Source organism: Lithobates pipiens, unplaced genomic scaffold, assembly GCF_037356315.1.
Source record: "Lithobates pipiens isolate NorthernLeopardFrog02 unplaced genomic scaffold, aLitPip1_a1.2 Scaffold_13, whole genome shotgun sequence".
Lineage (NCBI taxonomy): Eukaryota > Metazoa > Chordata > Amphibia > Anura > Ranidae > Lithobates > Lithobates pipiens.
In genome coordinates, this window is record NW_027507718.1 from 73493274 (window position 1) to 73520221 (window position 26948).

Consider the following 26948-nt stretch of genomic DNA (forward strand, 5'->3'; position numbering starts at 1 on the left):
TAGAATTTTCAGGAGGAAATCTGCATGTACAGCCCCCATTTATTTCTTTACTGTATAATATAGTTTGTGGCCTCTATAACTTTACCACAGACAAATTAATATACACCAAATTGTATGGCAAAATTAGAAAAAGCATGTTTTTTTTTTTGTTTTGTTTTGTTTTTTCATTTATATATAAAAATAAAAAACCCAGTGGTGAATAAATACCACCAAAAGGAAAGCTTTATCTGTCCCAAAAAATATATATAATAATCTTTTTTTTTTTGTGTGGTGCATGGCTGAGTAATAATTGTTCAAAGTATAACAGCTCTGAAAACTGAAAAAATTCATGGGGTGGTTAAACGTATGTATATTAATCTTGATAATGCAAATAAACTGATATACCTGTATTTTAATACTATTTACTGCATGGCTGGGCCGTGTACTATTTTTCCCATTTATCTAGTGTTATGGAAAACAGAAAGTGCCCATATGCAGAGCCAAATTGTTAAACAATTTTAGATACAACCTTGTGACAGTCTAGTCACAAGGTTGAGGACAAACAGGCACAGTTTGTCACTGTGGTTATTATAGCTCCACTCAGGTGTTTTGAAATATGTAATCATACTTGGTTATATAAAAACATTACAAAGAGCTTTCTTAGAATGTGCTGTCCAACGGATGTGCAGGTGGTGTGGGGATCTGATTGTCCAAATGCAATGCAGGTTTATACACAGGACTCTAAAGGCTGCTTGAAATAGTTCAGAATAGTTTGCAATGTGCAATTATGGGGACAGATTCAGTGAATTATTTTAAGTGCATTAAAGAGGAAGTAAACCCTGATGGGTTTACTTCCTCTTTTTTTCCCTGCAAAGGTAAAGCATAATGGACTACTATGCATCGCATAGTAGCTCATTATGTGTCACTTACCTGACACAGGAGCCAGCGAAGTCGCCGCTGATCCCTGTAGTCCGCCGCGTCCATCTTGCTGGTGGCGTCTCGCAGCTCCGACCAATGACAGCGGCGCAACCGCGATGACGTCACTCCCGCGCATGCGCACGGGAGTCGCGCCTCGCAGCTCCGTTGCTGTCATACGGCGAAGCCGCGATGACGTCACTCCCGCGCATGCGCACGGGAGTCGACAAATTTGGCAAATCCATTCTTGGATTTGCCGCATTTAGTGCGCCTGCGCGCCGCTGTCTACGGCGCATGCGCCGTAGACAGCGGTGCCCATTTTCGGGCAAATATCTCCTAAACCATATAGGTTTAGGAGATATTGCTTGGACCTACAGGTAAGCCTTAATCTAGGCTTACCTATAGGTCCAAGTTGTTTGGAAGGGTTTACTTCCTCTTTAATATACAACATGTTATCCAAGCCTTTAACCTTTTGTTAGGACAGATTGTGTGCATTTAGTATACAACTGATAATGTGTTTTGCCAGCACAGTACAGATGTTAATTATTGTGACCATAACTACCCAGCCCCCTCTTTAGGAATATCTAGAAGGGAAAAGGGGGAGGCTATGTAGGAGGCAAGTAAGCAGCAATTGTTTTTTTTAAAAGGTGAACTCCCATTTTATTTTTTTACTTTTATTTAATCCCTTAGGGGACCTTGTGGAAATAATATTTTGACTCATTCTGATTGGTGGTCCCATTTCGTAAATAAAAGCTCCTACTTTTTCATGTTAATACTGATTGTTGTTACAGCCCAGTCCGAATCCCAGTTTATAGGTGTTTGGGGGGTGGGCTTGAGTACAGCCAGCACTAAACCCCTGTCTACTCTTCAAACTGTCGATTTACTATTTTGAATGTAAATTTTTAATAGTAAAAGGTGTAGGGCCCCGTCCCTCTTATCTTTGCTTCAAAGTAAGTATAATTACCACTGGTGTCCTCACTCACTTAAATACCTGGGGGTTCGCATTACTGCTTCCTATGATACTTTATATAAGGCCAATTTCCCCCCCCTGTTCTCAGAAATTAATCGCTTGCTGACATACTGGACATCTCTCCCCCTATCCCTGTTGGGCCGAATCAATGTCCTTAAAATGTCTATCCTCCCTAAGTTATTATATTTGTTTGAAACTCTACCTGTGGCTATCCCTATGTCACAGTTGAAATCCCTTCAAAGGAGAAGCCTCCGTTTTGTTTGGAATAACGCTTCCCACAGGTTAGCGTGGACAGTGGTCCTGGCTCGGAGGAATAGGGGGGGGCTCGGAGGCCCAGATTTCATTAAATACTATTATGCCACACACCTGAGAGTTCTTACCTCCTGGACCTCCCGGAAGGCCCCAAATAGATGGTCAGAAATAGAAATGAGTGTTACAGCCCCGGTACATCCTTGCTATATGCTTTGGCCTTCTACTGCCCTTCATATGCCCCAATTACGGCACATATGCCTAGCTCCCATGTTGTTCACGTTGAATATCTGGAAAAGGTGCAATGACCGCTTTTCCCTGTCCACCGCTTTTAAATATCCTATTTAACCCAGACATCCCAGATAGCCTGTCCTATGATCGTATGCTACCATGGACCCAAGCGGGACTCTTTCAACTCCGACACTTTGTTAACCCGGCGACACGCCATTTATTGACTTTTCCCACCTTGCAAAAGCAACACCAGATCCCCCAAAGGCTTCTACATTCATACTTACAGATCAGACACTTTTTCTCTATCAGGTCCCCCTCTCTGACTCTGGACAAACCCACAGACTTTGAGAGCCTATGTGCTAAGGGTCCTTACGAACGCAGACTGATCTCTACTATTTACACGATATTACATGACGCCATACCTATGACGGTGAACACCCACCACTACATGAGGAAATGGTCTCAGATTCTACAACACGATATTTCCCTGGTGGACTGGGGGAACATATGGGAGCACACTTCCAGAATATCTCGATGTGTAACCCACAAGGAAACTGCTTACAAAGTTCTAATGCACTGGTATAGGACTCCAGATATTCTACATGCCCGTAACAGGTTAATTTCGAAACAATGCTGGAGATGTGGTGGGGAAGTCGGCTCTCACTACCATATTTTTTGGGACTGCCCCCTAGTCCACCAGTTCTGGCTCCAAGTCCAAAATCTGTTAGAAACACTGGCTGGCACTCCTATTCCCCTGACGCCCATGCATTATCTGCTAGGCCTCCCTCTCTCTGGTAATTCTAAGGCCTTGCGCAGATTGTTGTCCTTTATCTTATTGGCTGCTAAAAGGGTCATACCCAGGTTATGGTTGTCCACCTCTCCACCTACACTTCCGCAATTGATCACCACTGTAGCTGACATACGCAGAATGGAACACTTGACGGCCGTAGTGGAGGATAAGATGCACAAATTTTCTAAAATTTGGTCAACATGGGATGAGTCTACATATGGTTCTGATGGGATTGCTCCTACTTAGATAAACCTGGATACATACATGTCCCCGAGAGAAGGTCTGAAATCTATTTTTTATTTTTTCCTTAAAGCTCTCTTTGATGTTACATAGTCTGTTTACAGATTCTGTCTATAACCCCCTTAAAGATACGGTGGAAGATCACTACTTTAATCACATCGCTATGCCTCTATATGTTTAGATTTTGTATGCCTTGTAATCAAAGTATACCTGCATTCTTGATACGTTAATATTCATATCTCATGTATATTTTCTTCTGTATGATGTTGAAAATTTAAAATAAACAATTACAAAAAAAAAAAAGGTGTAGGGCTGTTGCGACATACAGTGGATATAAAAAGTCTACACACCCCTGTTAAAATGTCAGGTTTCTGTGATGTAAAAAAGGAGACAAAGATAAATCATTAGAACTTTTCCCACCTTGTAATGTGACCTATAAACTGTACAACTCAGTTGAACAACAAACTGAAATATTTCGGTGGATGGAAATAAAAATATAAAACTAAAATAATTTGCATAAGTGTGTACACCCTTAAACAAATACTTTGTTGAAGCACCTTTTGATTTTTATTACAGCGCTCAGTCTTTTTGGGTATGAGTCTATCAGTATGGCACATCTTGGCAATATTTGCCCACTCTTCTTTGCAAAAACACTCAAAATCTGTGAGATTGCGAGGGCATCTCCTGTGCACTGCCTTTGCATTTCCTGAAGCCCTTGGATTCAGGTCTGGGCTTTGGCTGGGCCATTCCAAAACTTTTTAAACTTTATCTGGTGAAGCCATTCCTTTGTCGATTTGGATGTATGCTTTGGGTCGTTGTCATGCTGAAAGATAAAGTTCCTCTTCAGCTTTCTAGCAGAAGCCTGAAATATTGACTGGTATTTGGAACAGTTCATAATCCTCTCTACCTTGATTAAGGCCCCTGTTCCAACTGAAGGAAAACAGCCCCAAAGCATGATCCTGCCACCACCATGCTTCAGTGTGGGTATGGTGTTCTTTTGGTGATGGGCAGTGTTGTTTTTGCACCATACAAATCTTGGAATTATGGCCAAAAAGTTCAACCTTGGTTTCGTCGCACCATAACACATTTTCCCACATGCTTTTGGGAGACTTCAGATGTGTTTTTGCTAAATTTAGCTGTACTTGGATGTTTTTCTGCGCAAGAAAAGGCTTCCGTCTTGCCACTCTACCCCATAGCCCAGACATATGAAGAATAAGGGAGATTGTTGTCACATGTACCACACAGCCAGTACTTGCCAGATATTCCTGCGGTTCCTTTAATGTTGCTGTAGGCCTCTTGGCAGCCTCTCTGACCAGTTTTCTTCTTGTCTTTTCATCAATTTTGGAGGGACATACAGTTCTTGGTAATGTCATTGTTTTGCCATATTTTCCCCACTTGATGACTGTCTTCACGATGTTCTATGGTATATCTAATGCCCTGGCAATTCTTTTGTACCATTTTCCTGACTGATACCTTTTAACAATGAGATCCCTCTGATGCTTTGGAAGCTCTCTGCGGACCATGGCTTTTGCTTTAGGATGTGACTAAGAAAATTTCAGGAAAGACCTACTAGAACAGCTGAACTTTATTTGGGGTTAATCAGAGGCACTTTAAATAATGATAGGTGTGTACTGACTTCTATTAAACATGAGTTTGAATGTGTTTGCTTAATTCTGAACACCGCTACATCCCCAGTTATAAGAGGGTGTGCACACTTATGCAACCACATTATTATTATTTTTTTATTCGCCCCCCCCCCCCCCAAAGATTTCAGTTTGTTTTTCAATTGACATAGGTTACATTAAAGGTGGAAAAAGTTCTGAAATTATTTAACTCTGTCTCATTTTTTGACATTAGAGAAACCTGACATTGTATCCATTGTATCTGCAGGTGCACTGGACATTTACAAGTGGCTGGATGCTGTACTGCTCTTACAGGCATTTAGGACTGCATGTGTAGTGCTCAGGGATGTATGACAATAATGCAGAATTCCTGTGTTGGAACATACAGACCTAACTGCATATCAGCAATTGTATCAGGATGGCGAGCGGCGGGAGATCTGGGACCATCCTTTCCCTGATCTCCTCTGCAGCAGTGTAAACCAGAAGTGCTCACTTATGAACACTTTTGTTTCAGAGCTGTCAAAATCCCGAATGCACAGGCTGATCGAGTATACTCCTGCTGTAGCAAAGAGCTAGTGAGACATTGGGTGCTTAATGGACTACTGATCGGTGGTCTCCAAACTGTGGCCCAGGGGTTGGATGCAGCCCTTTGCATACCTTTATCTGGCCCTTGGGACACACTTCCTCTCACAGATATGAGACTCTATTTCTCCCACTGACACCAATGAATGGGCACCATTCCCCCCACTGGCACCAATGATATTAGGCATTCTTCCTCCCACTGACACCATCGATGGAGCACTATTTCTCCCACTCACATCAACGTTCGGCCCCCCTAAAGTCTGAAGCCCTTTAATTAGAAATTTCAGAGACCCCTGGTCTAAATTAGGGGTGAGCTTCGAGTTCGAGTCGAACTCATGTTGTCTATTTGCCTGTTTGGCGAACAGTGAACAATTTGGGGTGTTCGTGGCAAATTCGAAAAGCCGGGAACACCCTGTACAAGTCTATGGGAGAAATCTAAAGTGCTAATTTTAAAGGTTAATATGCAAGTTAATGTCCTAAAAAGTGTTTGGGGACCTGGGTCCTGCCCCAGGGCACATGGATCAATGCAAAAATTTTTTTTTAAAAAACAGCCGTTTTTTCGGGAGCAGTGATTTTAATAATTAAAGTGAAACAATAAAAGTGTAATATTCCTTTAAATTTCGTACCTGGGGGGTGTGTATAGTATGCCTGTGAAGGGACGCATGTTTCCCGTGCTTAGAACTGTCCCTGCACAAAGTGTCATTTCTGCAGGAAAAAAGTCTTTTAAAATCACTCGCGGCTATAATGACTTGTCGGCTCCCTTAATACAGAGAACACTCATTGAAAGTCATCGATAAAGAAAAAAGCGTGGGGTTCCCCCAAATTCAATTACCAGGCCCTTCAGGTCTGGTATGGATATTAAGGGGAACCCCGTGTCAAATTTAACATTTTTTTTACGTGGGGGTCCCCCTAAAAATCCATACCAGACCCTTTATCCGAGCACGCAACCTGGCAGGCCGCAGGAAAAGAGGGGGGGACAAGAGAGTGCCCCCTCTCCTGAACCGTACCAGGCCACATGCCCTCAACATTGGGAGGATGCTTTGGGGGTCTGTGATCCCTCAAAGCACCATGTCCCCATGTTGATGGGGACAAGGGCCTCATTCCCTCAATCTTTTTTTTAATTTTTTTATTTTTAATAAAGGAATTTTTCAAAAGTGTGTTTGTCTTATTTAACTATTTTTTACACTTTCTTTGTGGAATGGTAGGGGTATTTTTGTACCCCCTTACCATTTCAAACAGGGGGGGCCAGGATCTGGGGGTCCCCTTGTTAAAGGGGGCTTCCAGATTCTGATAAGCCCCCCGCCTGCAGACCCCCACAACCACCGGCCAGGGTTGTGGGGATGAGGCCCTTGTCCCATGAACATGGTGCTTTGAGGGGTCACAGACCCCCAAAGCATCCTCCCAATGTTGAGGGCATGTGGCCTGGTACGGTCCAGGAGGGGGGGCGCTCTCTTGTCCCCCCCTCTTTTCCTGCAGCCTGCCAGGTTGCGTGCTCGGATAAAGGGTCTGGTAGGGATTTTTAGGGGGACCCCCAGAGCAATTATTTTTTTTAATTTGACGCGGGGTTCCCCTTAATATCCATACCAGACCTGATTTTTTTATCAATGACTTTCAATGAGTGTTCTCTGTATTACGGGAGCCGACAATTCATTATAGCCGCGAGTGATTTTAAAGGACTTTTTTTTTCTGCAGAAATTACACTTTGTGCAGGGACAGTTCTAAGCACAGGAAACATGCGCTCCTTCACAGTCATACTATAGACACCCCCCAGGTATGAAATTTAAAGGAATATTACACTTTTATTGTTTCACTTTAATCATTATTAAAATCACTGCTCCCGAAAAAACGGCCATTTTTTAAAACTTTTTTTTTGCATTGATCCATGTCCCCTGGGGCAGGACCCAGGTCCCCAAACACTTTTTAGGACAGTAACTTGCATATTAGCCTTTAAAATTAGCACTTTAGATTTTGAACGTTCGAGTCCCATAGACTTTAATAGGGTTCTAAAGTTTACACGAAGTTTAGGTCTGTTCGCAGGTTCTGGTGCGAACCGAACAGGGGGGTGTTTGGCTCATCCTTAGTCTAAATGAAACGTTGAACCTTTATACTTTATTTAAAGAGGAAGTAAACCCTGATGGGTTTACTTCCTCTTAAATTCCCTGCAAAGGCAAAGCATAATGGACTACTATGCATCGCATAGTAGCCCATTATGTGTCACTTACCTGACACAGGAGCCAGCGAAGTCGCCACTGTCCCCTGTAGTCCGCCGCATCCATCTTGCTGGTGGCGTCTCGCAGCTCCGCCGCTGTCATTCGGCGAAGCCGCGGTGACGTCACTCCCACGCATGCGCACGGGAGTCGACACGCGCGGCAGCTCCATTCTTGGAAATGCCGCGCTCAGTGCGCCTGCACTAAGTGGTTTGTAAGGGTTTACAACCACTTTAAATAAGGGATGTATCACATGAAAGAATAGTCTACCTCTGCATGACACTTTCACCTTGAGCGATTAAAGTCTGCAAACAGGCTTTTTGTTCAAAAAGAAAAGGGAGGGAGAGTGCCACCTGCTGCTTAACTACTTCCCTACCAGGCCAATTCTGGTATTTATGTCCTACATGTAAAAATCTTTTTTTTGCTAGGAAATTCTCAGTACTCCAAACATATATATTTTTAAGCAGAGACCATGGAGAATAAAATGGTGGGTGTTGCAAATTTTTATGGTAAAATATATAAGATGGTTAAGCCGAGTAAAGCATGTCATGCTTTAAAATTATGCACGCTCGTGGAATGCTGTCAAACTACGATTCCTAAAAATCTCCATAGGGGACACATTAAAAATTTTTTTAACGGGTTACCAGTTTAGAGTTACATAGGAGGCCTAGTGGTATAATTATGGCTCCCACTATAATATTCACGGTGATACCGCACATGTGTAGTTGGAACACAGTTTAAACATGCGGGTACGACCTACGTATACTTTTGCTTCTGCCCGAGGGAGCGGGGACACGTTACATTTTTTTTTTTTACACTGCCCCTTTAAATTTTATATTTTTAATCCCTTTTATTCCTATCACAAGACATGTAAACATTCCTTGAGACAGAAATAAGGCATGACGGGTCCGCTTTGTGGAGATATTTGTGGTCAATTAGTAAAGATAATCTGCCCTGGACAGCATGAGATAACCCCCTCCCCCCATGCTTTCTTAGCCCTTCTACACACGGTCAGACATTCCGATGGACAATGTCCGATAGGACCGTGTTGTCGGATAATCCGACAGTGTGTGGGCTCCTTCGGACTGTTTCCATCAGAGTATCCGACGAACGGACGTTTTCCAGCTGGGCTATAACATTTTCCGACAACATGATTAGATCGGACTTTGTCCGATCATGTGTAGAGAATTCCGATCGGACAAAGTGCCACCCATGCTCAGATCAAATTCCTAGACCAAAGCTATTGGCTACTAGCCTGAATGTAGTCCCGTTCTAATGAAATAACGTCATCACGTTAAGTACGATCGGATTTTCTGACAACTTTGTCCCACTGTGTGTATGCAACAGTTTCAGACAAAATCCAACGGATTTGGTTGTCGGAATGTCCGACCGTGTGTACAAGGGCTTAGAAAAAAAAATGCAGTGTTTTAGATCTGTCAATACCAGAAGTGATGTCATGGTAGGGTCTATGGTAACCCAGCAGAAGTGCCAAATTGCATACCAGGCTGCCCAATCGCACAGGAGAGCACAGAGAGGTGGTGAGGGGTGGGGATGTTGCATTCCCTTTAATGTCATAAGCTTTACATCCTGCTTTGGAATGTTACTTGTGATTTTTTTTTATATATGTATATAAAAACTAATTTGTAAGGAAGATCTACTTGTTCTTGTACCCGATTATGTCCCTGTATTTATATCCATTGCTTGCAAATGTGGAACAACATGCACTTGTTTTGGAAGTTACTAATTTAACAAATCAGAAATATGTGTTTTCATAACAGATTACCAGAAATTGGTGTACAACAGGTGGCTAGTGTAATTTAAGTTGCTTCAAAGCCTACAAGCAGCAAAAGTGTTGGCACTTGCAAGCTTTTTTTTTTGGAGAGGGGGAGCTGTCCATTTCCCTGTTCCTGTCAATCATTGCACAAAGTTTGCAGTGATAAATTCCAAAACATGAATACAGTGTGGAAACCATTTGGAAATTGTTTTCCTTCTGCTCATTTAACCCTACAGTACCCTTAAAGTACCCTTAAATAAAAGGATACAAACTTGTTAATGACAATTGACATTAAGATAGTCATAGACATTTGCATGCATGCAACTCCATACAACTAGGGTACTTTGTATAGCAGTCACATCAGCCTGATAGTTGCAAGTGATGGAGCAAAGATAACAAAATGAGTCTTTTACATGTTGATGATTATGGATCCACATTGTGTCCTGGAGCTCCAGCAATTTTGGAGTGCATAGGCAGAGGTGTCACTGTAGTGTGCTATAAAAGTAGAGAACTAATAAGTATCCATACATGCCCTATAGCTGCATGTAATCTATTGTGGTTTTTTGAGATTATTTTGTGGTGGTCAGAAAACTACAGGGCAAGGTAGGTTGGTTCACTTTGGCAACAATAAAATAAAAGCATAAAAAGAGTTATCAGTTAGATTTTACAACATTTTGGGAAAAAAAATCTGTTAAAGGCCAAGTTCACCTTTTACAAAAAAAATATAAAATGCACTTTTTTGCAGAGTTAAAAAATGAGCATTTTTTTTAAAAAACAGGAGCCTGCAGAGTATTGCTAATAAAAACACTTGCAGTCCAGTTAAACTACAAGTTATTCAGCTGTGGTGGAGACGGGGCTTGTAGATTTCTCATTCACAGATTCCTGTGATGAGTGATGCGACTGTGTTCAAAATGTGGGACGATCACCTGCCCTCTGTCAGAGGGAGTGATGGGGATTGGGGCTGCAGGGGCCTGGTCTGCAACATGTTTTGCCCTAAATAAGGTTGGTAACATATAGCATGCTACAGACGGTGAAGTTATCCTTTAAGGTAGGCATCTGTGGAGAAAAGGGAACAAACTGTTTTATCGTGTACATTGCATTTATTCATGGTCTACATTTAGGGAACAGTGGCCCTTATATCCACAGAATTTGTGCTTTCTTCCCATAATGCATGATTTTTTTTTTTTTTTTACTGAAATAGTTTTCTTGTGTGTATGTCTGTTTTAAAATGATCAATGTCTTGATGCAAAACTGCACATAGTTACAATATTTTTACAATTGTGGACATTCGTAAAAACATGACGTTAATGTATTCTGAATGATGTTGTAAGTCAGGGGTGTCCAAACGTTTTTCAAAGAGGGCTAGATTTGATGAAGTGAACATGCGTGAGGGACGACCATTTTGTTTGACATTCTTTGGAACATTAAAATTCTCTTGCCTTTGTGGCTGTGTGTGGTGAAGAGATGAGCTCGGGCATTTCATTGGGATATATATCTTTTTGTGGCCCCCAACAAATCCCTGAGCGTCGCTTGGGTGTGTTATTTGGATATACCGTATTTATTGGCATATAACACGCACATTCACTTTAAGAGGAAGGTTTCATCAAAAATGTAAATTTTAAATAATGAACTGTGAAGGAAAATAGGGTCAGTGCCCATCTGCAGCCTCACCTTTGCCATGAACTCAGCCTCACCATTGCCATGAACTCAGCCTCCCCATTGCCATGAATGCAGCCTGATCGATGCCCATCTGCAGCCTCGGAGGGGACAGGGAGGGGGGGCGAGACGAGCGCCAACAAATTAAATACTGCATAATCTCCTGTTTTCTCGACAGTCTCTTTTTAGACTTAATATATTTTTATTAATAATTTTTCAAATATAAATGACAGTATTATAGGTTATATATAGCAGCTTACATAGCAGACTGAGTATTATAACAATAAAGATATAGCCCACCTACACATTAATACCAAGCCTCAATATGCGTTTTCCTCCCCCCCTCCCCCCCAACCCCGCCACCCTGCCTACCTCGAGCGCGCAATGCCGGCACTGGTCGCCTAGATCATGGTCAGATAACTATATTCAGGCGGGCAAGAACAAGAAAAAGGGAAAAGGCCGCTCCACCCCACCCCGCGGTCCCCCCATAGGGGAGTCCGCCTGGGGGGGGGGGGGGAAGCAACTCCTCCCCCCCCAAGCCAGACGGGTTCTGGTCCACCTTCATGATAAAACTCACTCCGGAGGGAACCCCATGTCTATCAACCAGGGGTTCCATAATATCCCGAATTTCCTTAGATTCTTTAATTTTATGAACATTGCTCTCTCACACCATACCATGGAGTTAATTGCGTTGACCCACTGTTCAATTACCGGGGGACTTTTGGTTTGCCAATTTAGTGCTATCAGCCGCCTGGCCTGATATAGGCACCTCAGGATAGATGGCTTAATTAGCGGAGGAATTCTAATCTCTTCAAATATCCCCAGCAAACAAGCCCTGGCCTCGGGTTTCAGGGTGGTCTTAAAGACCCTATTTATTTTAAGCACTATTTCTAGCCAATAGCTATATAGTTTTGGGCATTTCCATACCATATGGAAGAGGTCTCCCGGTGCCCCACATCTAGGGCATTCGTCACTAGGTTTCCTACCCATTTTCCACAGTTTTTGGGGGGTATAATATACTCTATATATAAGGAACAGATGGGACACACGTTGAGATGGAGATATAGAGGCCAGATGCCCCTGTTCGAGCGTCTTAGCCCATTGTTCTTGGGATATCGGACCTACATCCCCTATCCAGCCCTGTCTACTTTTAGCTGGGCCTTCACCTTTCAGGACTTTTCCTCTGAGCTTTGTATATAACCGCGAAATCTGGCCTTTTGCTTGGCTTCGGTCCGAAAGACCCTGGAGCTGGGGGATTTCGGTACGCTCAATATCGAGTGTCCCGTATTGAGCTTGGATTCCGTGTCTCAGCTGTAAGTATTTATAAAACGTCCTGTTAGAGACATTGAATTCCTGTCTAATAGCTTCAAAGGACTTCATTGTATTCCCATCATAAAGATGAACCAATCTATTAATCCCCTGGCTAACCCATTCCAGAGATCTATCTATCTTGTTTAATTCGCACAAATGGCGATTCTGCCATAGGGGGGTGTAAGTAGTTACTCCCACATAACCCAACTTTTGCTTTGCTTGCTGCCATACTTTCCTCATCAAAGTATTAGTAGGGCAACTATGGGTGAATGAATTAGCCTCTAGAGCTTCGGGTACTAATTTATGGGGTGTTCCCAGCAACAACAACTTATGATTTGTAGACCCCCCTCTTGGAGCCCCGCCCCTACTAAATGCTGGAGTTGAGCAGCCAGGAAGTATGTCCCCGGGTGGGGTATGGCTAACCCTCCCTCCGTGATGGGGAGCTGCAACGTGTGTAGCCCTATCCGGGCGTGCCTCTTTTTCCAAATTAAGTCCCGGATAAGCGAATCTATGATTTGGAACCATTTCTAGTTAATCCAGATTGGGGAGTTGTGTAAAATATAGAGTATTTGAGGCTGCCAAAGCATTTTTATTAGGCTGCAGCGTCCCGCCACTGAGAGAGGGAGGCCGCACCATCTATTAAGTTTCGTCTTCATTTTCAACAATAATGGTGCTAGATTTTCATTGGAATATTGGTTTACATCGCCAGATATCCAGATACCCAGGTACTTCATCTTGGTCACCGTCTCCAGACCTACAATCCTTGGCAGCCCCCCCTGATCTCCAGGTCTAGGCAATGGCAAAAGGGCTGATTTACCCCAGTTAATCTCTAGACCAGATTGTTGGCCAAACTCTCCCATCAGCTGGACCACTCTATTCAGGGTAGAGTCCACATTTCCAATAAAAAACAGGACATCGTCCGCGAATAGAGAAATTTTTTCTTCTTCCCTACCCCGACGGAATCCCTGAATGTCAGGGCAAGATCTTGCTAGGACCGCCAGGGGCTCCATGGCCAATACAAATAGGAGGGGGGACAGCGGACACCCCTGTCTTGTACCTCTCTCCAGCTGGAATGTTTCAGAGAATTCGGTACCCATCTTGATTTTGGCCCTAGGTTTATTGTACAGTAGTTTTATCCACTGGTGAAATAAGGGGCCAAAACCAAACCTCTCTAACACCTTCCACAGATAGCCCCATTCCAGGCTGTCGAAGGCCTTAGTGGCATCTAGTGCTAGAATAGCTCCCAATCCCTCATTGTCTCTGGGTATTTGAATATTGAGGAAGACTCTTCTGATGTCGACGCTAGTTGACCTACCCGGGATAAATCCCGACTGGTCTGGGTGTATTAATTTGTGGATATATGTGTTTAACCGAGTTGCTAGTGCCTTGGCTAGTATTTTAATATCCGAGCATAGCAGGGATATCGGCCGGTATGATGGGACTTCCTGGGAATCCTTCCCCTCCTTCAGAGTTAAGATAATATTGGCCTCTAGCATCGAGGCAGGAAGTTCGCCCACCTCTAATGCATAATTCAATGTCGCCAAAAGTTCCGGCAATAGCACCTCCCCATAGCGTTTGTAGATTTCTACTGGTAAGCCATCTGGCCCTGGAGATTTATCGTTGGGCATTGCAGCTACTGCATTTTTTAACTCCTCCAGTGTAAGCGGTGACTCGAGGGATAATTTGTCCTCTATTGATAATGTTGGAATTGCTGTCTGAAGTAGGAAGTCAGTGGCTAGATTACCTCGTCCCTGGCTGGCGGATTTATATAGGTTTTTATAGTAATCCTGGAGTACCCTCATGATCGCAGGGGGGCTAGAAACTAGGTCACCTTTTGGGGTCTTAATTACCTGAGCTACTGTTGACGCTCCATTAGTTTGGACCAAAAGGGAAAGGGCTCTACCCACCCTCTCTCCTTCGCCAAAGTAGTGCTGGCGCTGGAATATCCGCCTATTCTCTGCTTTTTTCAGAAGAGCCATTTTATAGACTTGTTGACTAGCCAGCCATTCCTGCTGGCTTGCAGTCGATGGGGCTACTATATATGCTTGCTCCGCCTGAGTAACTTTGTTTCTTATTGCTAGGTCCTGTTCTCGGGCTTTCTTCTTAATTATTGCGACTTGTTGTATTAATGTACCCCTGATATAGGCTTTTAGGGCATCCCAGACTATACCAGGAGAGGCTGAGCCCCTATTTATTTGAAGAAATTCCCCTATCTTATCCTGAGAGGGACTTAAGCCACCCATTAGTACCAACCAGCCAGGATTTATCCTCCACTCCCTTAAGCCTGTTCTAGCACCCAAAAGCACTGTCATGGACAGGGGGGAATGATCTGAGACCCCTCTTGCCCCATATTCTATATCCTGTACTACCTCCGCAGCTTCTTTATTCCCCAGCAAGAGTACTGCCTTACTTGAGGATGACCTATTCGCCATAGGTCATTTAGTCCTATTTCGGAGACAAACCCCTGCAAACGCCCTATTCTAGCCCCCGCTGGTGCAGGAAATCTGTCCATATGCCAGTCCAACGTTTCATTGAAATCGCCTGCTACTATCCATGGGACACCCGGTTTATCTAGGCAAAACACCAGTAATTTAAACATTACCTCCAACTTGAAAGGAGGGGGTATATATATATTGGCTAAAATATGTTGCTGCCCGCACAACAGGCCATATAGGAAAACAAATCTCCCCTCTTTGTCAATAGAGGACTCCTTACACAGAAAATGCGTGCCCCTCTTAACAAAGACACTCACCCCTCTAGAGTATGATGTATGGAAGGAGTGATAGTATGCCGAAAACTTCCGATTGTTTAACAGTGGGGCTGTGCTAGGGGTTAGATGCGTCTCTTGAAGAAAAAGCAAACCCGGGCCCCCCCTCGCTGTTTCCAACATGACTGCTGCCCTCTTTTTTGGATCACCCAACCCCCTCACATTCCATGAAATAATATGTACACTACCCATGAGTGTTGATAATTTCTAGCCCAGGCGGGGGGAGGGGGGAGGGGGAGGAGGGGGCCTGCCCCCCCACCCCGCCCCCCCCTCACGATACCGTTGTACCAGCAATGCGCGCCCGAAGTGCCCCCCTCAACCCCTCTACCCACCCACTCCCCCCCCACCCTTCCCCTATCCCCACCCCCTACCTGCCCATCAGGGCCACCCCTAGGGGTCACTATTGTGGCCCGATTTTCCATACACTCAAAACCCTGGACGCCCACTCCCGCCCCCCCTTCTCACCCGATTTACCTGGAAACACCTGAACTCCCCAGGTTTCCACCCCTCAACTTCGCTCGTCCCCACCACTTAAGATAATAACTAGATAGCATAGGCCCAAGCTAGGCTACCATTGGATCCAACTTTACAAAGAAAAGAAGCACAAAAAAAAAAAAAAAAAAAAAAGAAAAGAGCACACCCCCCTTCACTCTACATAATACCTTAACAATGAATTTACATATTATAATCTGTGCTTTTTCTGTGCGCCTATTTCATATTTTCACTGCCACCCTCCCCCAATAAATATTCAAATCATGTGCTACGCTCATAAAGAGGATGGCTATAAGCTTCCGCTCCCTTTAGAAATGTTAGCTACTTTAATCCTTTGCGCTTCTATTTTAATTTCCCCTTTGCTTCACCCCATTTTCCCCCCTAGCCCTCCTTCCTTAGGGAAAAAAAAAAAAAAAAGGGGGGGGGGGGGGGAACTCAGTGCTAGTCCCCATAATGCTTACCTTCTGAGCCTTTATAGTGATATTTATGCTATGTTGTGCTATTCATACCATCACCCTACTATTCCCTCCTTACTGATAAGTGAACTCATAGTGACATAGCCCTCCCTAGAATTAGCTACCATATTAAACATTCCATATTTGTGCTTGATAAAGTTATTTCTCGTGAAAATATTATACAGTCCTCATCCAAAACAAGAGGCAGAGCAAAAAAAAAAAAAAAAGGGGGAAAGTCCTGGTTGTACTACAGGAGCTAGAGATCCTTTTCATGCTCCTCCAGCCATTTTACCCCCTCATCTGGGGTACCAAAAAAAAAAGTTGAGCCCAGAGCGGTTATGCGTAGCCGGGCAGGGTACAGCAGTGCGTAGCTTATCTTATATTTTTGAAGAGTACGCTTGATGGAATTAAACTCTGCTCTCTGCTTCTGTAGGTCTGGTGAGAAGTCTGGGTAGACCGAGACCCTAGTCCCTTTGTAGAAGATGTCTCTCAGTTCCCTGGTCCTACGCATCAAAATAATGCGGTCATTATAATTCACAAGTCTCAATATCAATGGCCTAGTGCGGCCCTCTGGTGGTCGAGGCTTTATAGGGACTCTGTGAGCCCGTTCTATGGTGAAGAGTGGAGTAAAAGGGGTTTCGCCCAGGAGTTCCCTAAACCAGTTTTCCAGAAAGTTTATAGGGTTAGGGCCCTCGCTCCCCTCTGGGAGACCAATCAGGCGAACGTTATTCCTGCGATTCCCATTTTCCATTGCGTCTAGTTGCAGTGCCTGTATATCTATTTGTTTCTGTAGCCCATTTATTTTTTGCTGTAATGGGAAGAGCTCGTCCTCAACCGTGCTTACTCTTCCTTCTAGGACCGTAGTTCTTCCCATTGTATTGCTCAATAATTGGCCCATAGAATGTAGTTCCATTTTAATACTACTTAGCTGGTTATCAAGGCCACCTATAGAAATTTTGCATTCATTAACTGCTTGCAGTATATCGCGTAGTGTAGGTTCACCGTACTCAATCAAAGGGAGTTCTGCTAAAGCTGTTGTGTTATGTGCTGTCTTGCTTGCTGCTGCAGCCAAGTCATTCACCTTGCTTGCACTAGGTGATCGGCCTGGGTTTGGTGTTAGTTGGCTAATACTTCTCCTTTCCGGAGCAGCCCCCTGTATCCTTGTCTGTCCTGCTGGCTGGTGAAGCCCCCTTCTGGTAGGGGAGGTTGCATGGGCAAAGCGTTCAAGTTTTGCTGCTGTTGCGGTAGATGCCTGGTTTGCTTTTTCTTTGGCGGCCCGGGTTTTTTGGTTCCCCTCGCTAATCAGGCCATCCTCGTTAACCCGTTTACTAAGCATGATGTTACGACTGGGGATAATAGTATTGCTAGGTTACAATAAAGCACCCCACCAGAAAAAAAACGAAAAACAAGGAGGGGGGGGGGGAGGTATAACCAATGGGGGGGGGAGGGGGGCTAATTTGCTGGCGATAACGGAGTAGGGACCCAATGGCAGCACATTTTCCAAACAGTTAACTTTTATTTATATAGACCGTCTATGCGATATAAGACCATGCAGTTCAGTACAGCTTAAATAATATAATGACCTCAGGCCCAGGGTACGCTCGACTAGCCGTACCAAAAAAAAAAAAAAAGGGAGATTTTTTCACCAACACTGACACTGCCAAAAAAAAGGGGAAGAAGAGAATGCTATATTAGCAGTTGAAGGCAGACTCGACCGTGGGCATTATCGAATTCACACTCACTGCTCGCATTTAACTTCTTCACAGTTAAATGTCGGATTTACCCAGTTAGGTTGGCTCAGTACGTCATGCTATGGACACAACAATGCAGCCATATAGAGAGGAGAGGGGGGGGGGAGAAGATTTCCACCAACACTATCATGGGAAGCAGAGCTGCCAGGTCATACGATGAACCCCGGCTACACCACGAGCCTGACAGCCTCTATCTCCCAGTATATTAGTATAACAGTTTAATAGTTTAATGAACCATATAGCTGGAACTGGAACCGTTCATTGGTCATTCAGATGCACATTCCCGGCTCCTGCACCCTCCTTTGCTTCCCTCTCCCCCACTGTTCTCTCCCGCGTTACCGTTAGCCTAAGCAGTTGCTTTAGGCTTCACCGAGGCTCCTCAGGTACAACTGCACTTGCTGCGTTCTTCTGTTTGCAGGCTGCCCGCTCTGCCGGGTTACTACAGCAGGTCTCGCGATGTACCGAGACCGCTATGTGGAGTCCTGCGAGTTCCCACGAGTTCCTTTGGTTCCTTCCTCGTATCACGCCGCTGACCAGCCGAATCTAGGGCTCGCGATAGTACGAGTGCCCGCGTGATCTCCCTCTACTATCACTGGCGTCACAGGCGTTGTACCAAGGGGGTTGGTGATTTCCTCGAGCTAAGGGATGGGGAGGCTGCTATGTTAGACACGGAACACCGCTTCCATTACCAGGCCGATTTCATCCCATCGAGGGAGAGTGAGGGGAGACGAGAACAGCGCGCCCAGCACTCACTCACTCACTCCCGCATCCGACCACGCCCCTCTCGACAGTCTCTTTAATACAGAGTCCCGCTTCCTATGTTAGAAAAGTTATCCAATGGCAGCCCAGGAGATGGGGCTTCCTATTACAGAGGCCGCCATGTCCCACCCCCTCGCTGTCCCTTCCGAGGTACATATATATACATAATTATGGATATATATCTTTTGTGGCCCCAGCGGCGAACGGGGATTCTTTGGGGGCCACAAAAGATATATATATATATAGCCAAATTACCAGTGGGGCTGTTTGAAACCGTAACGCGAGCCAGACTTTGGACATGCCTGGTGTAAGTCATACTGATCTTTTTTGAATTTGTATGGATGCTCTATATTTAATGTTTGTCTTTCTTTTATTTTTGGTAATAGATAATGGTTATGTCAGAGGGTTCATCTTCAGGCACCAGTCTTCATCTTCCCAGCCTTCCTAGTAATTCCCTATCATTCTCAGATGTAAAGAAAAGCAAATCATCTCATGGATCCAAGGTGAGTGAAGTTATAAATAGCTGTTTGTGTGTATATGTATGTGTATGTATATGTATGTATATGTATATGTATATATATATATATATATATATATATATATATATATATATATATATATATATATATATATATATATATATACATATTTAAAACAACAATGCACATGCGTCAGACTTAACAAAGACACTAAAGATTTTATATATATTACAATTGGAGTCATGGCCAACCAAAAATATTGACACCCCTACATTTCTGACAGATCATGCACCACCTCGCCCAGAAAATTGTTGCAATCATAAATGTTTAGGCATTCTCGGGTTTATTTATTTTGTTTGTATTGGTATGGCACAAAAAAGTGGAGACGCAAAAAGCCAAATCTGACACATTCCACGCAAAACTCCAAAAATGGACCGGGCAAAATTATTGGCACCTTCCCAAAATTGTAAGAAATAATTGCATTCCAAGTTTGTGATGCTCCTGTAATTTGTAATTAAACCGTATCAATTAACAGGTGCTGGAAATATAGAAATCACACTGGCAACCAGTTAAATTGTTGAAAAATGTACGCAACCTTTCTGTTGTGTGTCTCTGTGTGCCACATGGCGGAAGGAGAAGAGAAAGAGTAGCAAAGATTTGTCTAAAGGATTTAAGAACAAAAATAGTGGAAAAGCATGGACAATCTCAAGAGAAGAGAGATTGGATAATCTCAAGAGAAAATGGACAATCTCAAGAGAAGTCTATCTCCAGAGACCCTATTGTTTCTGTGCCCACTGTGTGCAACATTGGGAAGAAGTTTACAACCCATGGCACTGTAGCTAATCTCCCTGGATGTAGACGAAAGAGAAAAATTGATCAAAGAGTTTGCCAAAACTTACCTAAGGAAGTCAAAATCCTTTTAGGAGAATGTGTTGTGGACAGAAGAAACACAATTACAGCTTTTTGGTAAAGCCCATCATTCTCCTGTTTTCAGAAAAAGAAATTAGGCAGTTTAAATAAAAGAATACAGTCCCCTGGAGGTTCAAAGATGTTTTGGGGTTGCTTTGTTGCAGTCGGGAAAAGGAACCCTTACAATCTGAGAGACCCGGAGCAGTTGGTGAAAGAAGAGTGATTCAAAATTCTAGTAGAGTAGTGTAAGAAATTCATTGATGGTTACAGGAAGCGATTGATTTCAGTTATTTTTTCAAAGGGGTGTGCTACCAAATATTAAATTGAGGGTGCCAATAATTTTTGGAGTGGAATGTATCTGTTTTGGCTTTTGTTTTTCTGCTTTTCTTGTCTCATATTAATACAAACAAAAGAAATAAACATGAGAATGCCTAAACATTTGTAATTGCAACAATTTTCTGGGTAAAATGGTGCATTATCATATATATATATATATATAATCTATCTATATATATATATATATATATATATATAATAAAATACAGTTGGGGTGAACAGCACTCCAACATCTTGCAGGTGCATGCAATCAGGTCCTTCCCACAGGCCACATGTAAGAAAAAGCTTTTGAGATTGCTGCGCTCAAAATTTATTAGAAATATATAAAAAAAAAAAAATATATATATATATATATATATATATATATATATATATATATATATATATATATACACAAACATGAGACTGTTCCATATCAACTGTTTGAGGCTAAAATTGGTTCACACCCTTCTTTAAGTAGGAAGAATCATTAATGATCCACATTTCTCTTATGCAATATATAATATATACACACACTATTCATAAAAAAGAAAGCTAAATCTCACTTCTCTTAACCATGGAAGATACTTATGAATGGTGTAGGACCCACTAAAAATGGGGTACTTTGGCACAGGGGTGGGCTTAAGCATGGTATGGCCATATTATATGACTAAATTCCCATATTTACCCATTAAGATTAGGGGCTTTTAGGCAGCCTTGTAAGATTTAAAAGTTACTCCTTATACATACATATATATATATATATATATATATATATATATATATATATATATATATATATATATATATATATATATATATATATATATATATATATATATATAATATATATATATATATATATATATATATTTTGTAATTATTTTAATATATATACATAGTTACACCTTATACCGTATATACTCGAGTATAAGCCGAGATTTTCAGCCTCTTTTTTGAGGCTGAAAGTGCCCCCCTCGGCTTATACTCGAGTCATCGCTGTCTGCCCGCTCGATCAGCGTGTCGAGCAGACAGACAGCGGCCATTCTATAATTCAAAAGCCGCGCCTCCGGCTCCGCCTTCGCCTGTGATAGGCGGAACACTGAATTTCCCAGCAGCCTGTGTTCCGCCTATCACGGACATCGTATCATCCTCGTACTACGGACGAGGATGATACGATGTCCGTGATAGGCGGAACACAGGCTGCTGGGAAATTCAGTGTTCCGCCTATCACAGGCGAAGGCGGAGGCGCGGCTTTTGAATTTTACAATGGCCGCCGAGGCGCCGACGAAGAGGGCACGGGACGGAGGCAAGGCAAGGCACGGCACGGGACGGGACGGAGGCAAGGCAAGGCACGACACGGGACGGAGGCAAGGCACGGGACGGAGGCAAGGAGGCAAGGCACGGGACGGAGGCTCGGGACAAAGGCTCGGGACACAGGTAGGCTGGACACACACACACACACACACACACACACACACACACACACACACACACACACACACACACACGGATGGATGGAGACACACACACACACAGGGATGGATGGATACACACACACACAGGGATGGATGGATGGATGGAGACACACACACACAGGGATGGATGGATGGAGACACACACACACAGGGATGGATGGATGGATGGATGGAGACACACACACACAGGGATGGATGGATGGATGGACACACACACACACAGGGATGGATGGACGGACACACAGGGATGGACGGACACACAGGGATGGACGGACACACAGGGATGGACGGACACACACACAGGGATGGACAGGCATGTCTCACCCTCGGCTTATACACGAGTCAATAAGTTTGCCAGTTTTTTTGGGGGTAAATTGGGGGCCTCGGCTTATATTCGGTTCGGCCTATACTCGAGTATATACGGTACATATATATATTTTTTTGTAATTATTTTAATATATATAATTTTAAATATTTTCAACTGTGAGGTAATATATAAATTAACACCATTTCCTTTATACTAGATCTCATTTACACTGGCATTGTCAACAGTGGATTGCTTTTCAGAGGGCATTTGACAGGCGGTGAGGAGGTGCAGTGTCATCTCCTCAAAATCTGCCTTAACCACTAAAAACCTGCACCACAGTGCAAGTGGTCGCAGTGTGGCCCTATTCAGTGGAATTGGTCATGTTTGGCAGGCAGTACTGCAAGGCACTGTGGCATGTGTACAACCCCCTTTGCAGCCCAATGGAGAGCGGCTTCGGGTCGGGTTAGGGGGGCTAGACGGGAGGGGGTGGGAGCAGTAAAAACACGACTCTGCCTTGTTTTTACTGCCAGCAACTGCAAGTGTAAACAAGGACTGATAGAAAAGTTTGCGTTTTCATAGCAATTAGAAATGTTGTTTATATGCCACACACCTGAGTTGGTATGGGAAAACTGGGCAAGCTTTGGTAAGCTGAATGTTCATTTTTTTTTCCTATTTTTCCAATTTTTTTAATTCTGATTTTTTTTTTTTTTTTAAATGGCATGGGTAACTGGATACTGCTATGAGAGATATGTAAAAATCTTTACAAATACATTTCAGTAGGGAGAGGGTGGTGCAGAAACTGACCGGAAACTGACTGTATTGGTGCAGAAAAAACAGAACTGTATGAAACTGCATTTGGTGTGAACTGGCCCTTAAATACCATGTTTCCAGGGGTGCCTTGAAGTGGCACGTGAAGCTAGAGAACAGTATGATTTAAGGGCCAGTTTACACTAGATGCAGTTCCATGCAGTTCTGTGCAGTTCTGTTTTTTCTGCACCAATACAGTCAGTTCCGGTCAGTTTCTGCACCAGAAACTGACCTGAAACTGACTGCATGGTGTGAACTAGAGCTATTAGAATACATGGAAAACACTCTGCATGCATTTTTAGTGCAGAAAAAAAGCGCACGGAACTGAATGGAACTGCGCCTGGTGTGAACTGGCCCTAAAGCAACATAAAAAAATAAAAGAAACTGTATTTGTGTTTCCTTTTGAAATTTATACAAGATGCAGCCTAGGTGGCCATGAAAGAGGCAGCAAGTGTGTGCCCCTTCTTTCTTTCTAAACCATACTAGGCCCTTTAAACAAAAAAAAGACTGATTCCACAACCTTTCCAGGCATGCAGCCTGGGAGGGTAGCACTGATCATATTTGGTTAGTGTCAACATCCAGGATTCGCGGCTGGTTTGTTACACGCTGCAACTGGAAATTTGCGCACATTCACTGGCCAAATATAGGCTGGAGGTTAGATCTCAAAGTTCATTCCTACGCCTAACCTGTTTTTAGTGCATATTGCCATTTCAGATATCAAAAGCAGCAGAGTGTTTAACAATTAGATAAAACAGGTGGACAATAGATTACAGAGATGGCCTTATTTTGCTGTGGAATAGTGGAGCTTGTAATATAATAAAGATTTTTAAAAAGATGACATATAAAGTAGATAAAATAAAGTGATCTAACTTATTGTGTGCTTTGAAGTATATTTGCCATTCTATGGTTACGACTCATACCCAAGTAAGTATTAAGAGCCACTTTTGTGTCAGGCTTTAATGTCAAATTTATAATTAACCACAGCAACATTTCTTTCTGTTCAGAAATAAATTTTGTTACATGAAAACGATTAGTATGTGTTGCCAACCACAAATCTACCGATTGCAGTAATTTTGAAAAATATGGCAAACAGTAGTGCTGTATCAGTTTTTTTTTCTATACAAACAATTTTGTTGTTTCTTTGTGTGTATGTGTATATCTTCATATGTGTGTGTGTGTGTGTGTGTTTGTATGTGTGTATAATATATATATAATGTGTCTCCAATTCTCATAGTGTATGTCAATCAACTAGAATGACTCTGCAGTACAGATGTCTGTATCTTCATGAAAATGAATGGCTTCCCTTGACATCTAATTTTTAGATGCAGTTTACATAATTTTTCAGTTCATCATAGCAGAGACAACCAATTAAAAAACACCAATAATGATACAGGATTTGGCTTGTCAGTTGTACCTGTTTAATGTAAAGTGGAAGGGCTAGGGTCAGTTGCCATCTATTTTACCAGCCACATTAGCTGGTAACAGGACTTTAACAGGAAGCTGTCACTGTGGACTGCCAATCATAAGTTGCCAAGGCATTCTCCACCCTGCAGCTGCGCGAATACACACCACCTTGTATATATGCGGCAGGTAATGCCTCAATCACTTATGTTTTGCAGTCTGAAAGGACAGCTTCCTGGCAGGATAGCTCGGGTGTATTCAGGCTAGTATACGAACACACCTGAGCTCATCGCGTCTTTGTTGTTAGTTGATGTTCAAATGGAGCATGAATTTATATTTTTCACATTTTGAACATTCTTATTGCTTGATATGATGGCATCATAACTGTAATTTTTATAGTACATAGCTTGGTTTAGTTCCCATTGCAAAATGCCTTAAAAGTTCTAGTATAATATATATAATTTAAATTGTTCTGCTTAATTAACCTTCGGCACTAAAACAAGACACGTAAGGCTCAATTTAAGAAGCTAACACACCAGGATGAAGATCATTATTTTCAAATATGGAAGTTGTTTTATTTTGTTATGTTTATTTTATTTTGAGTCCAATTTAAATTAGAAAATAATATTTACATGGCTAAAACAAAGATACTAATCCTTGTATTAAAGCTTTGTCAATTGAGCCTATATTTTTGACTCATTTTTCTGAAAGTGATGGCTTGTTTTGACTTCTTTCAGGACCCAAATAAACTGGTTAGTGTAAACAGTAGCAGTAACACACTTAGCTTATCAAAGCCACATAAATCTTCAAAGGAACATAAGGAGAAATCATTAAAAGACTCAAAAGAGCATAGAAGTGCCTTTAAAGAACCTTCCAGGGATCATACAAAATCTTCCAAAGAATCCTCCAAAAAACCCAAAGAAAACAAACCACTGAAAGATGAAAAAACTGTCCCTAAAATGGCCTTTAAGGAACCTAAACCCATGACAAAGGAAACCAGGTGTGAGAACAATAATATTCTTACAGTATCAAGTGGGCATCAACAAGAAAAAAAAGTCTCTAGTAAAAGGCCATCTCACATAGACTCTGAAGATCCTCTAACCAGGAAACGAAGGAAAAGCAACTCCGAGTCATCTCTTAAAAGTTTTCCAAATTCCTCACTTCTAATATTATCCTCATCTGAAAAAAAAACTTTGAAAGACAAAGCTCAGACTAAAACTGGAAAGGTAAAGATTGAAAGTGAAGTCATAGACAAGAAGAAGGTCTCATTACCACCTTTTGAAGATATTGTGGATCCCAATGATACAGATATGGAGGACAACATGTCATCCAAGTCGGAGGTATTGTATATTTATTTATTTTCAATGGATGAGCCTTGTTATATTTGCTTGCTTAATCAAGATTATTCTGCTCACGCATGTCTCGGACTCCGTAATCTGTTTATGTCTTGTGAATGTTGTGGCTCTGCTGAAATGTTGGCTTTGATTCTGAAGGCTGTTACATCTAGTTTAAATTAAAGGTATCTGCCTCCAAGCATTTAACAGTCTGTATGAAATCAGAGTGTTGCCTGATTAACTTGATTTAGAATCTGATATGCAGATAACTGAAGAACAGGCAATATTTCTTATAGTCCTTTTTGGATGGAGATGGTTACTTGGTTGTTAAACAAAATACTTGAACGTTGTGAAAGTGTTCCCTGGAGCGCTGTAACTTTCACATACTCCTCTTGTTTTGTGCACTTCTTGTATGTTTAGAAGTCAAAATGATTTAGCAAATACATTGCAGAGAGTTTCAATGTATGAAGCTTTCATCTTTAATAACTTATAACACCATTTTTTTTTAAATGTGCAGCACAGGCTAGCCCAACAACAGCAGAGTTGGCTTCCTATAATTGAAGCCTTACTATAGTCTCTTCTATAGAGTGATGGTTATGTCCACAAAGTTAGGCTGGTCAGACACTCAGGGAAATTCGGCCGGTTCCGCAGGGACTGGCCAAATTTCAAGCAATGTATTGCCATCACAGAAGTTGATTGTTCTGTCAAAGGGACATTTTGGAAAATTTTCTTTGATCAACAGCTGTAGAATTTTCTTACAGGGAAGGGGATTCCTCCATCCACCTCACTTGGTTGGCTGGAAAAAGTCAGTTACTTTGGGCTTGATAGTGGTCTTGATTATTGGTGTATATCATGTAGCCTAGGACTCACAAAAGTCATAAATAAAATAAGCTCTCTGGACGTTATCAAGGTTAGAATACATTCTGCTGAGATTCTTTATTACTGTTTGTAGAACAAAACACTGACAATACAACAAATAGGGACCACATAAAGATATAAATACGCAGAGAAGTCAACCAGAATGATTCATCTCCATTGAAGTAGATGGTAACTTAAACAGGTTATTTGTTAAAAATGGTGACTGGATATAATGTATGTATGCGCAGATAATGTATAGGCATGTAACCAGTGTTTACGAAATACAATGGTGTAACACGGTTTTTTAAAT

The 26948-nt window shown here is 42.4% G+C and overlaps 1 protein-coding gene across 13 annotated transcripts in view; it reads left to right on the forward strand.

Moving 5' to 3' along the window:
* Positions 1–26948, forward strand: part of MLLT3 (MLLT3 super elongation complex subunit) — a 387733-nt gene that overhangs the window by 247034 nt on the left and 113751 nt on the right. For all 13 annotated transcript variants that reach the window (XM_077475204.1, XM_077475207.1, XM_077475203.1 and 10 more), the window contains 2 exons: positions 19137–19253; positions 25184–25786. In XM_077475204.1, coding sequence (XP_077331330.1) covers positions 19137–19253; positions 25184–25786 — 720 coding nt within the window. The remainder of the gene's footprint in view (positions 1–19136; positions 19254–25183; positions 25787–26948) is intronic.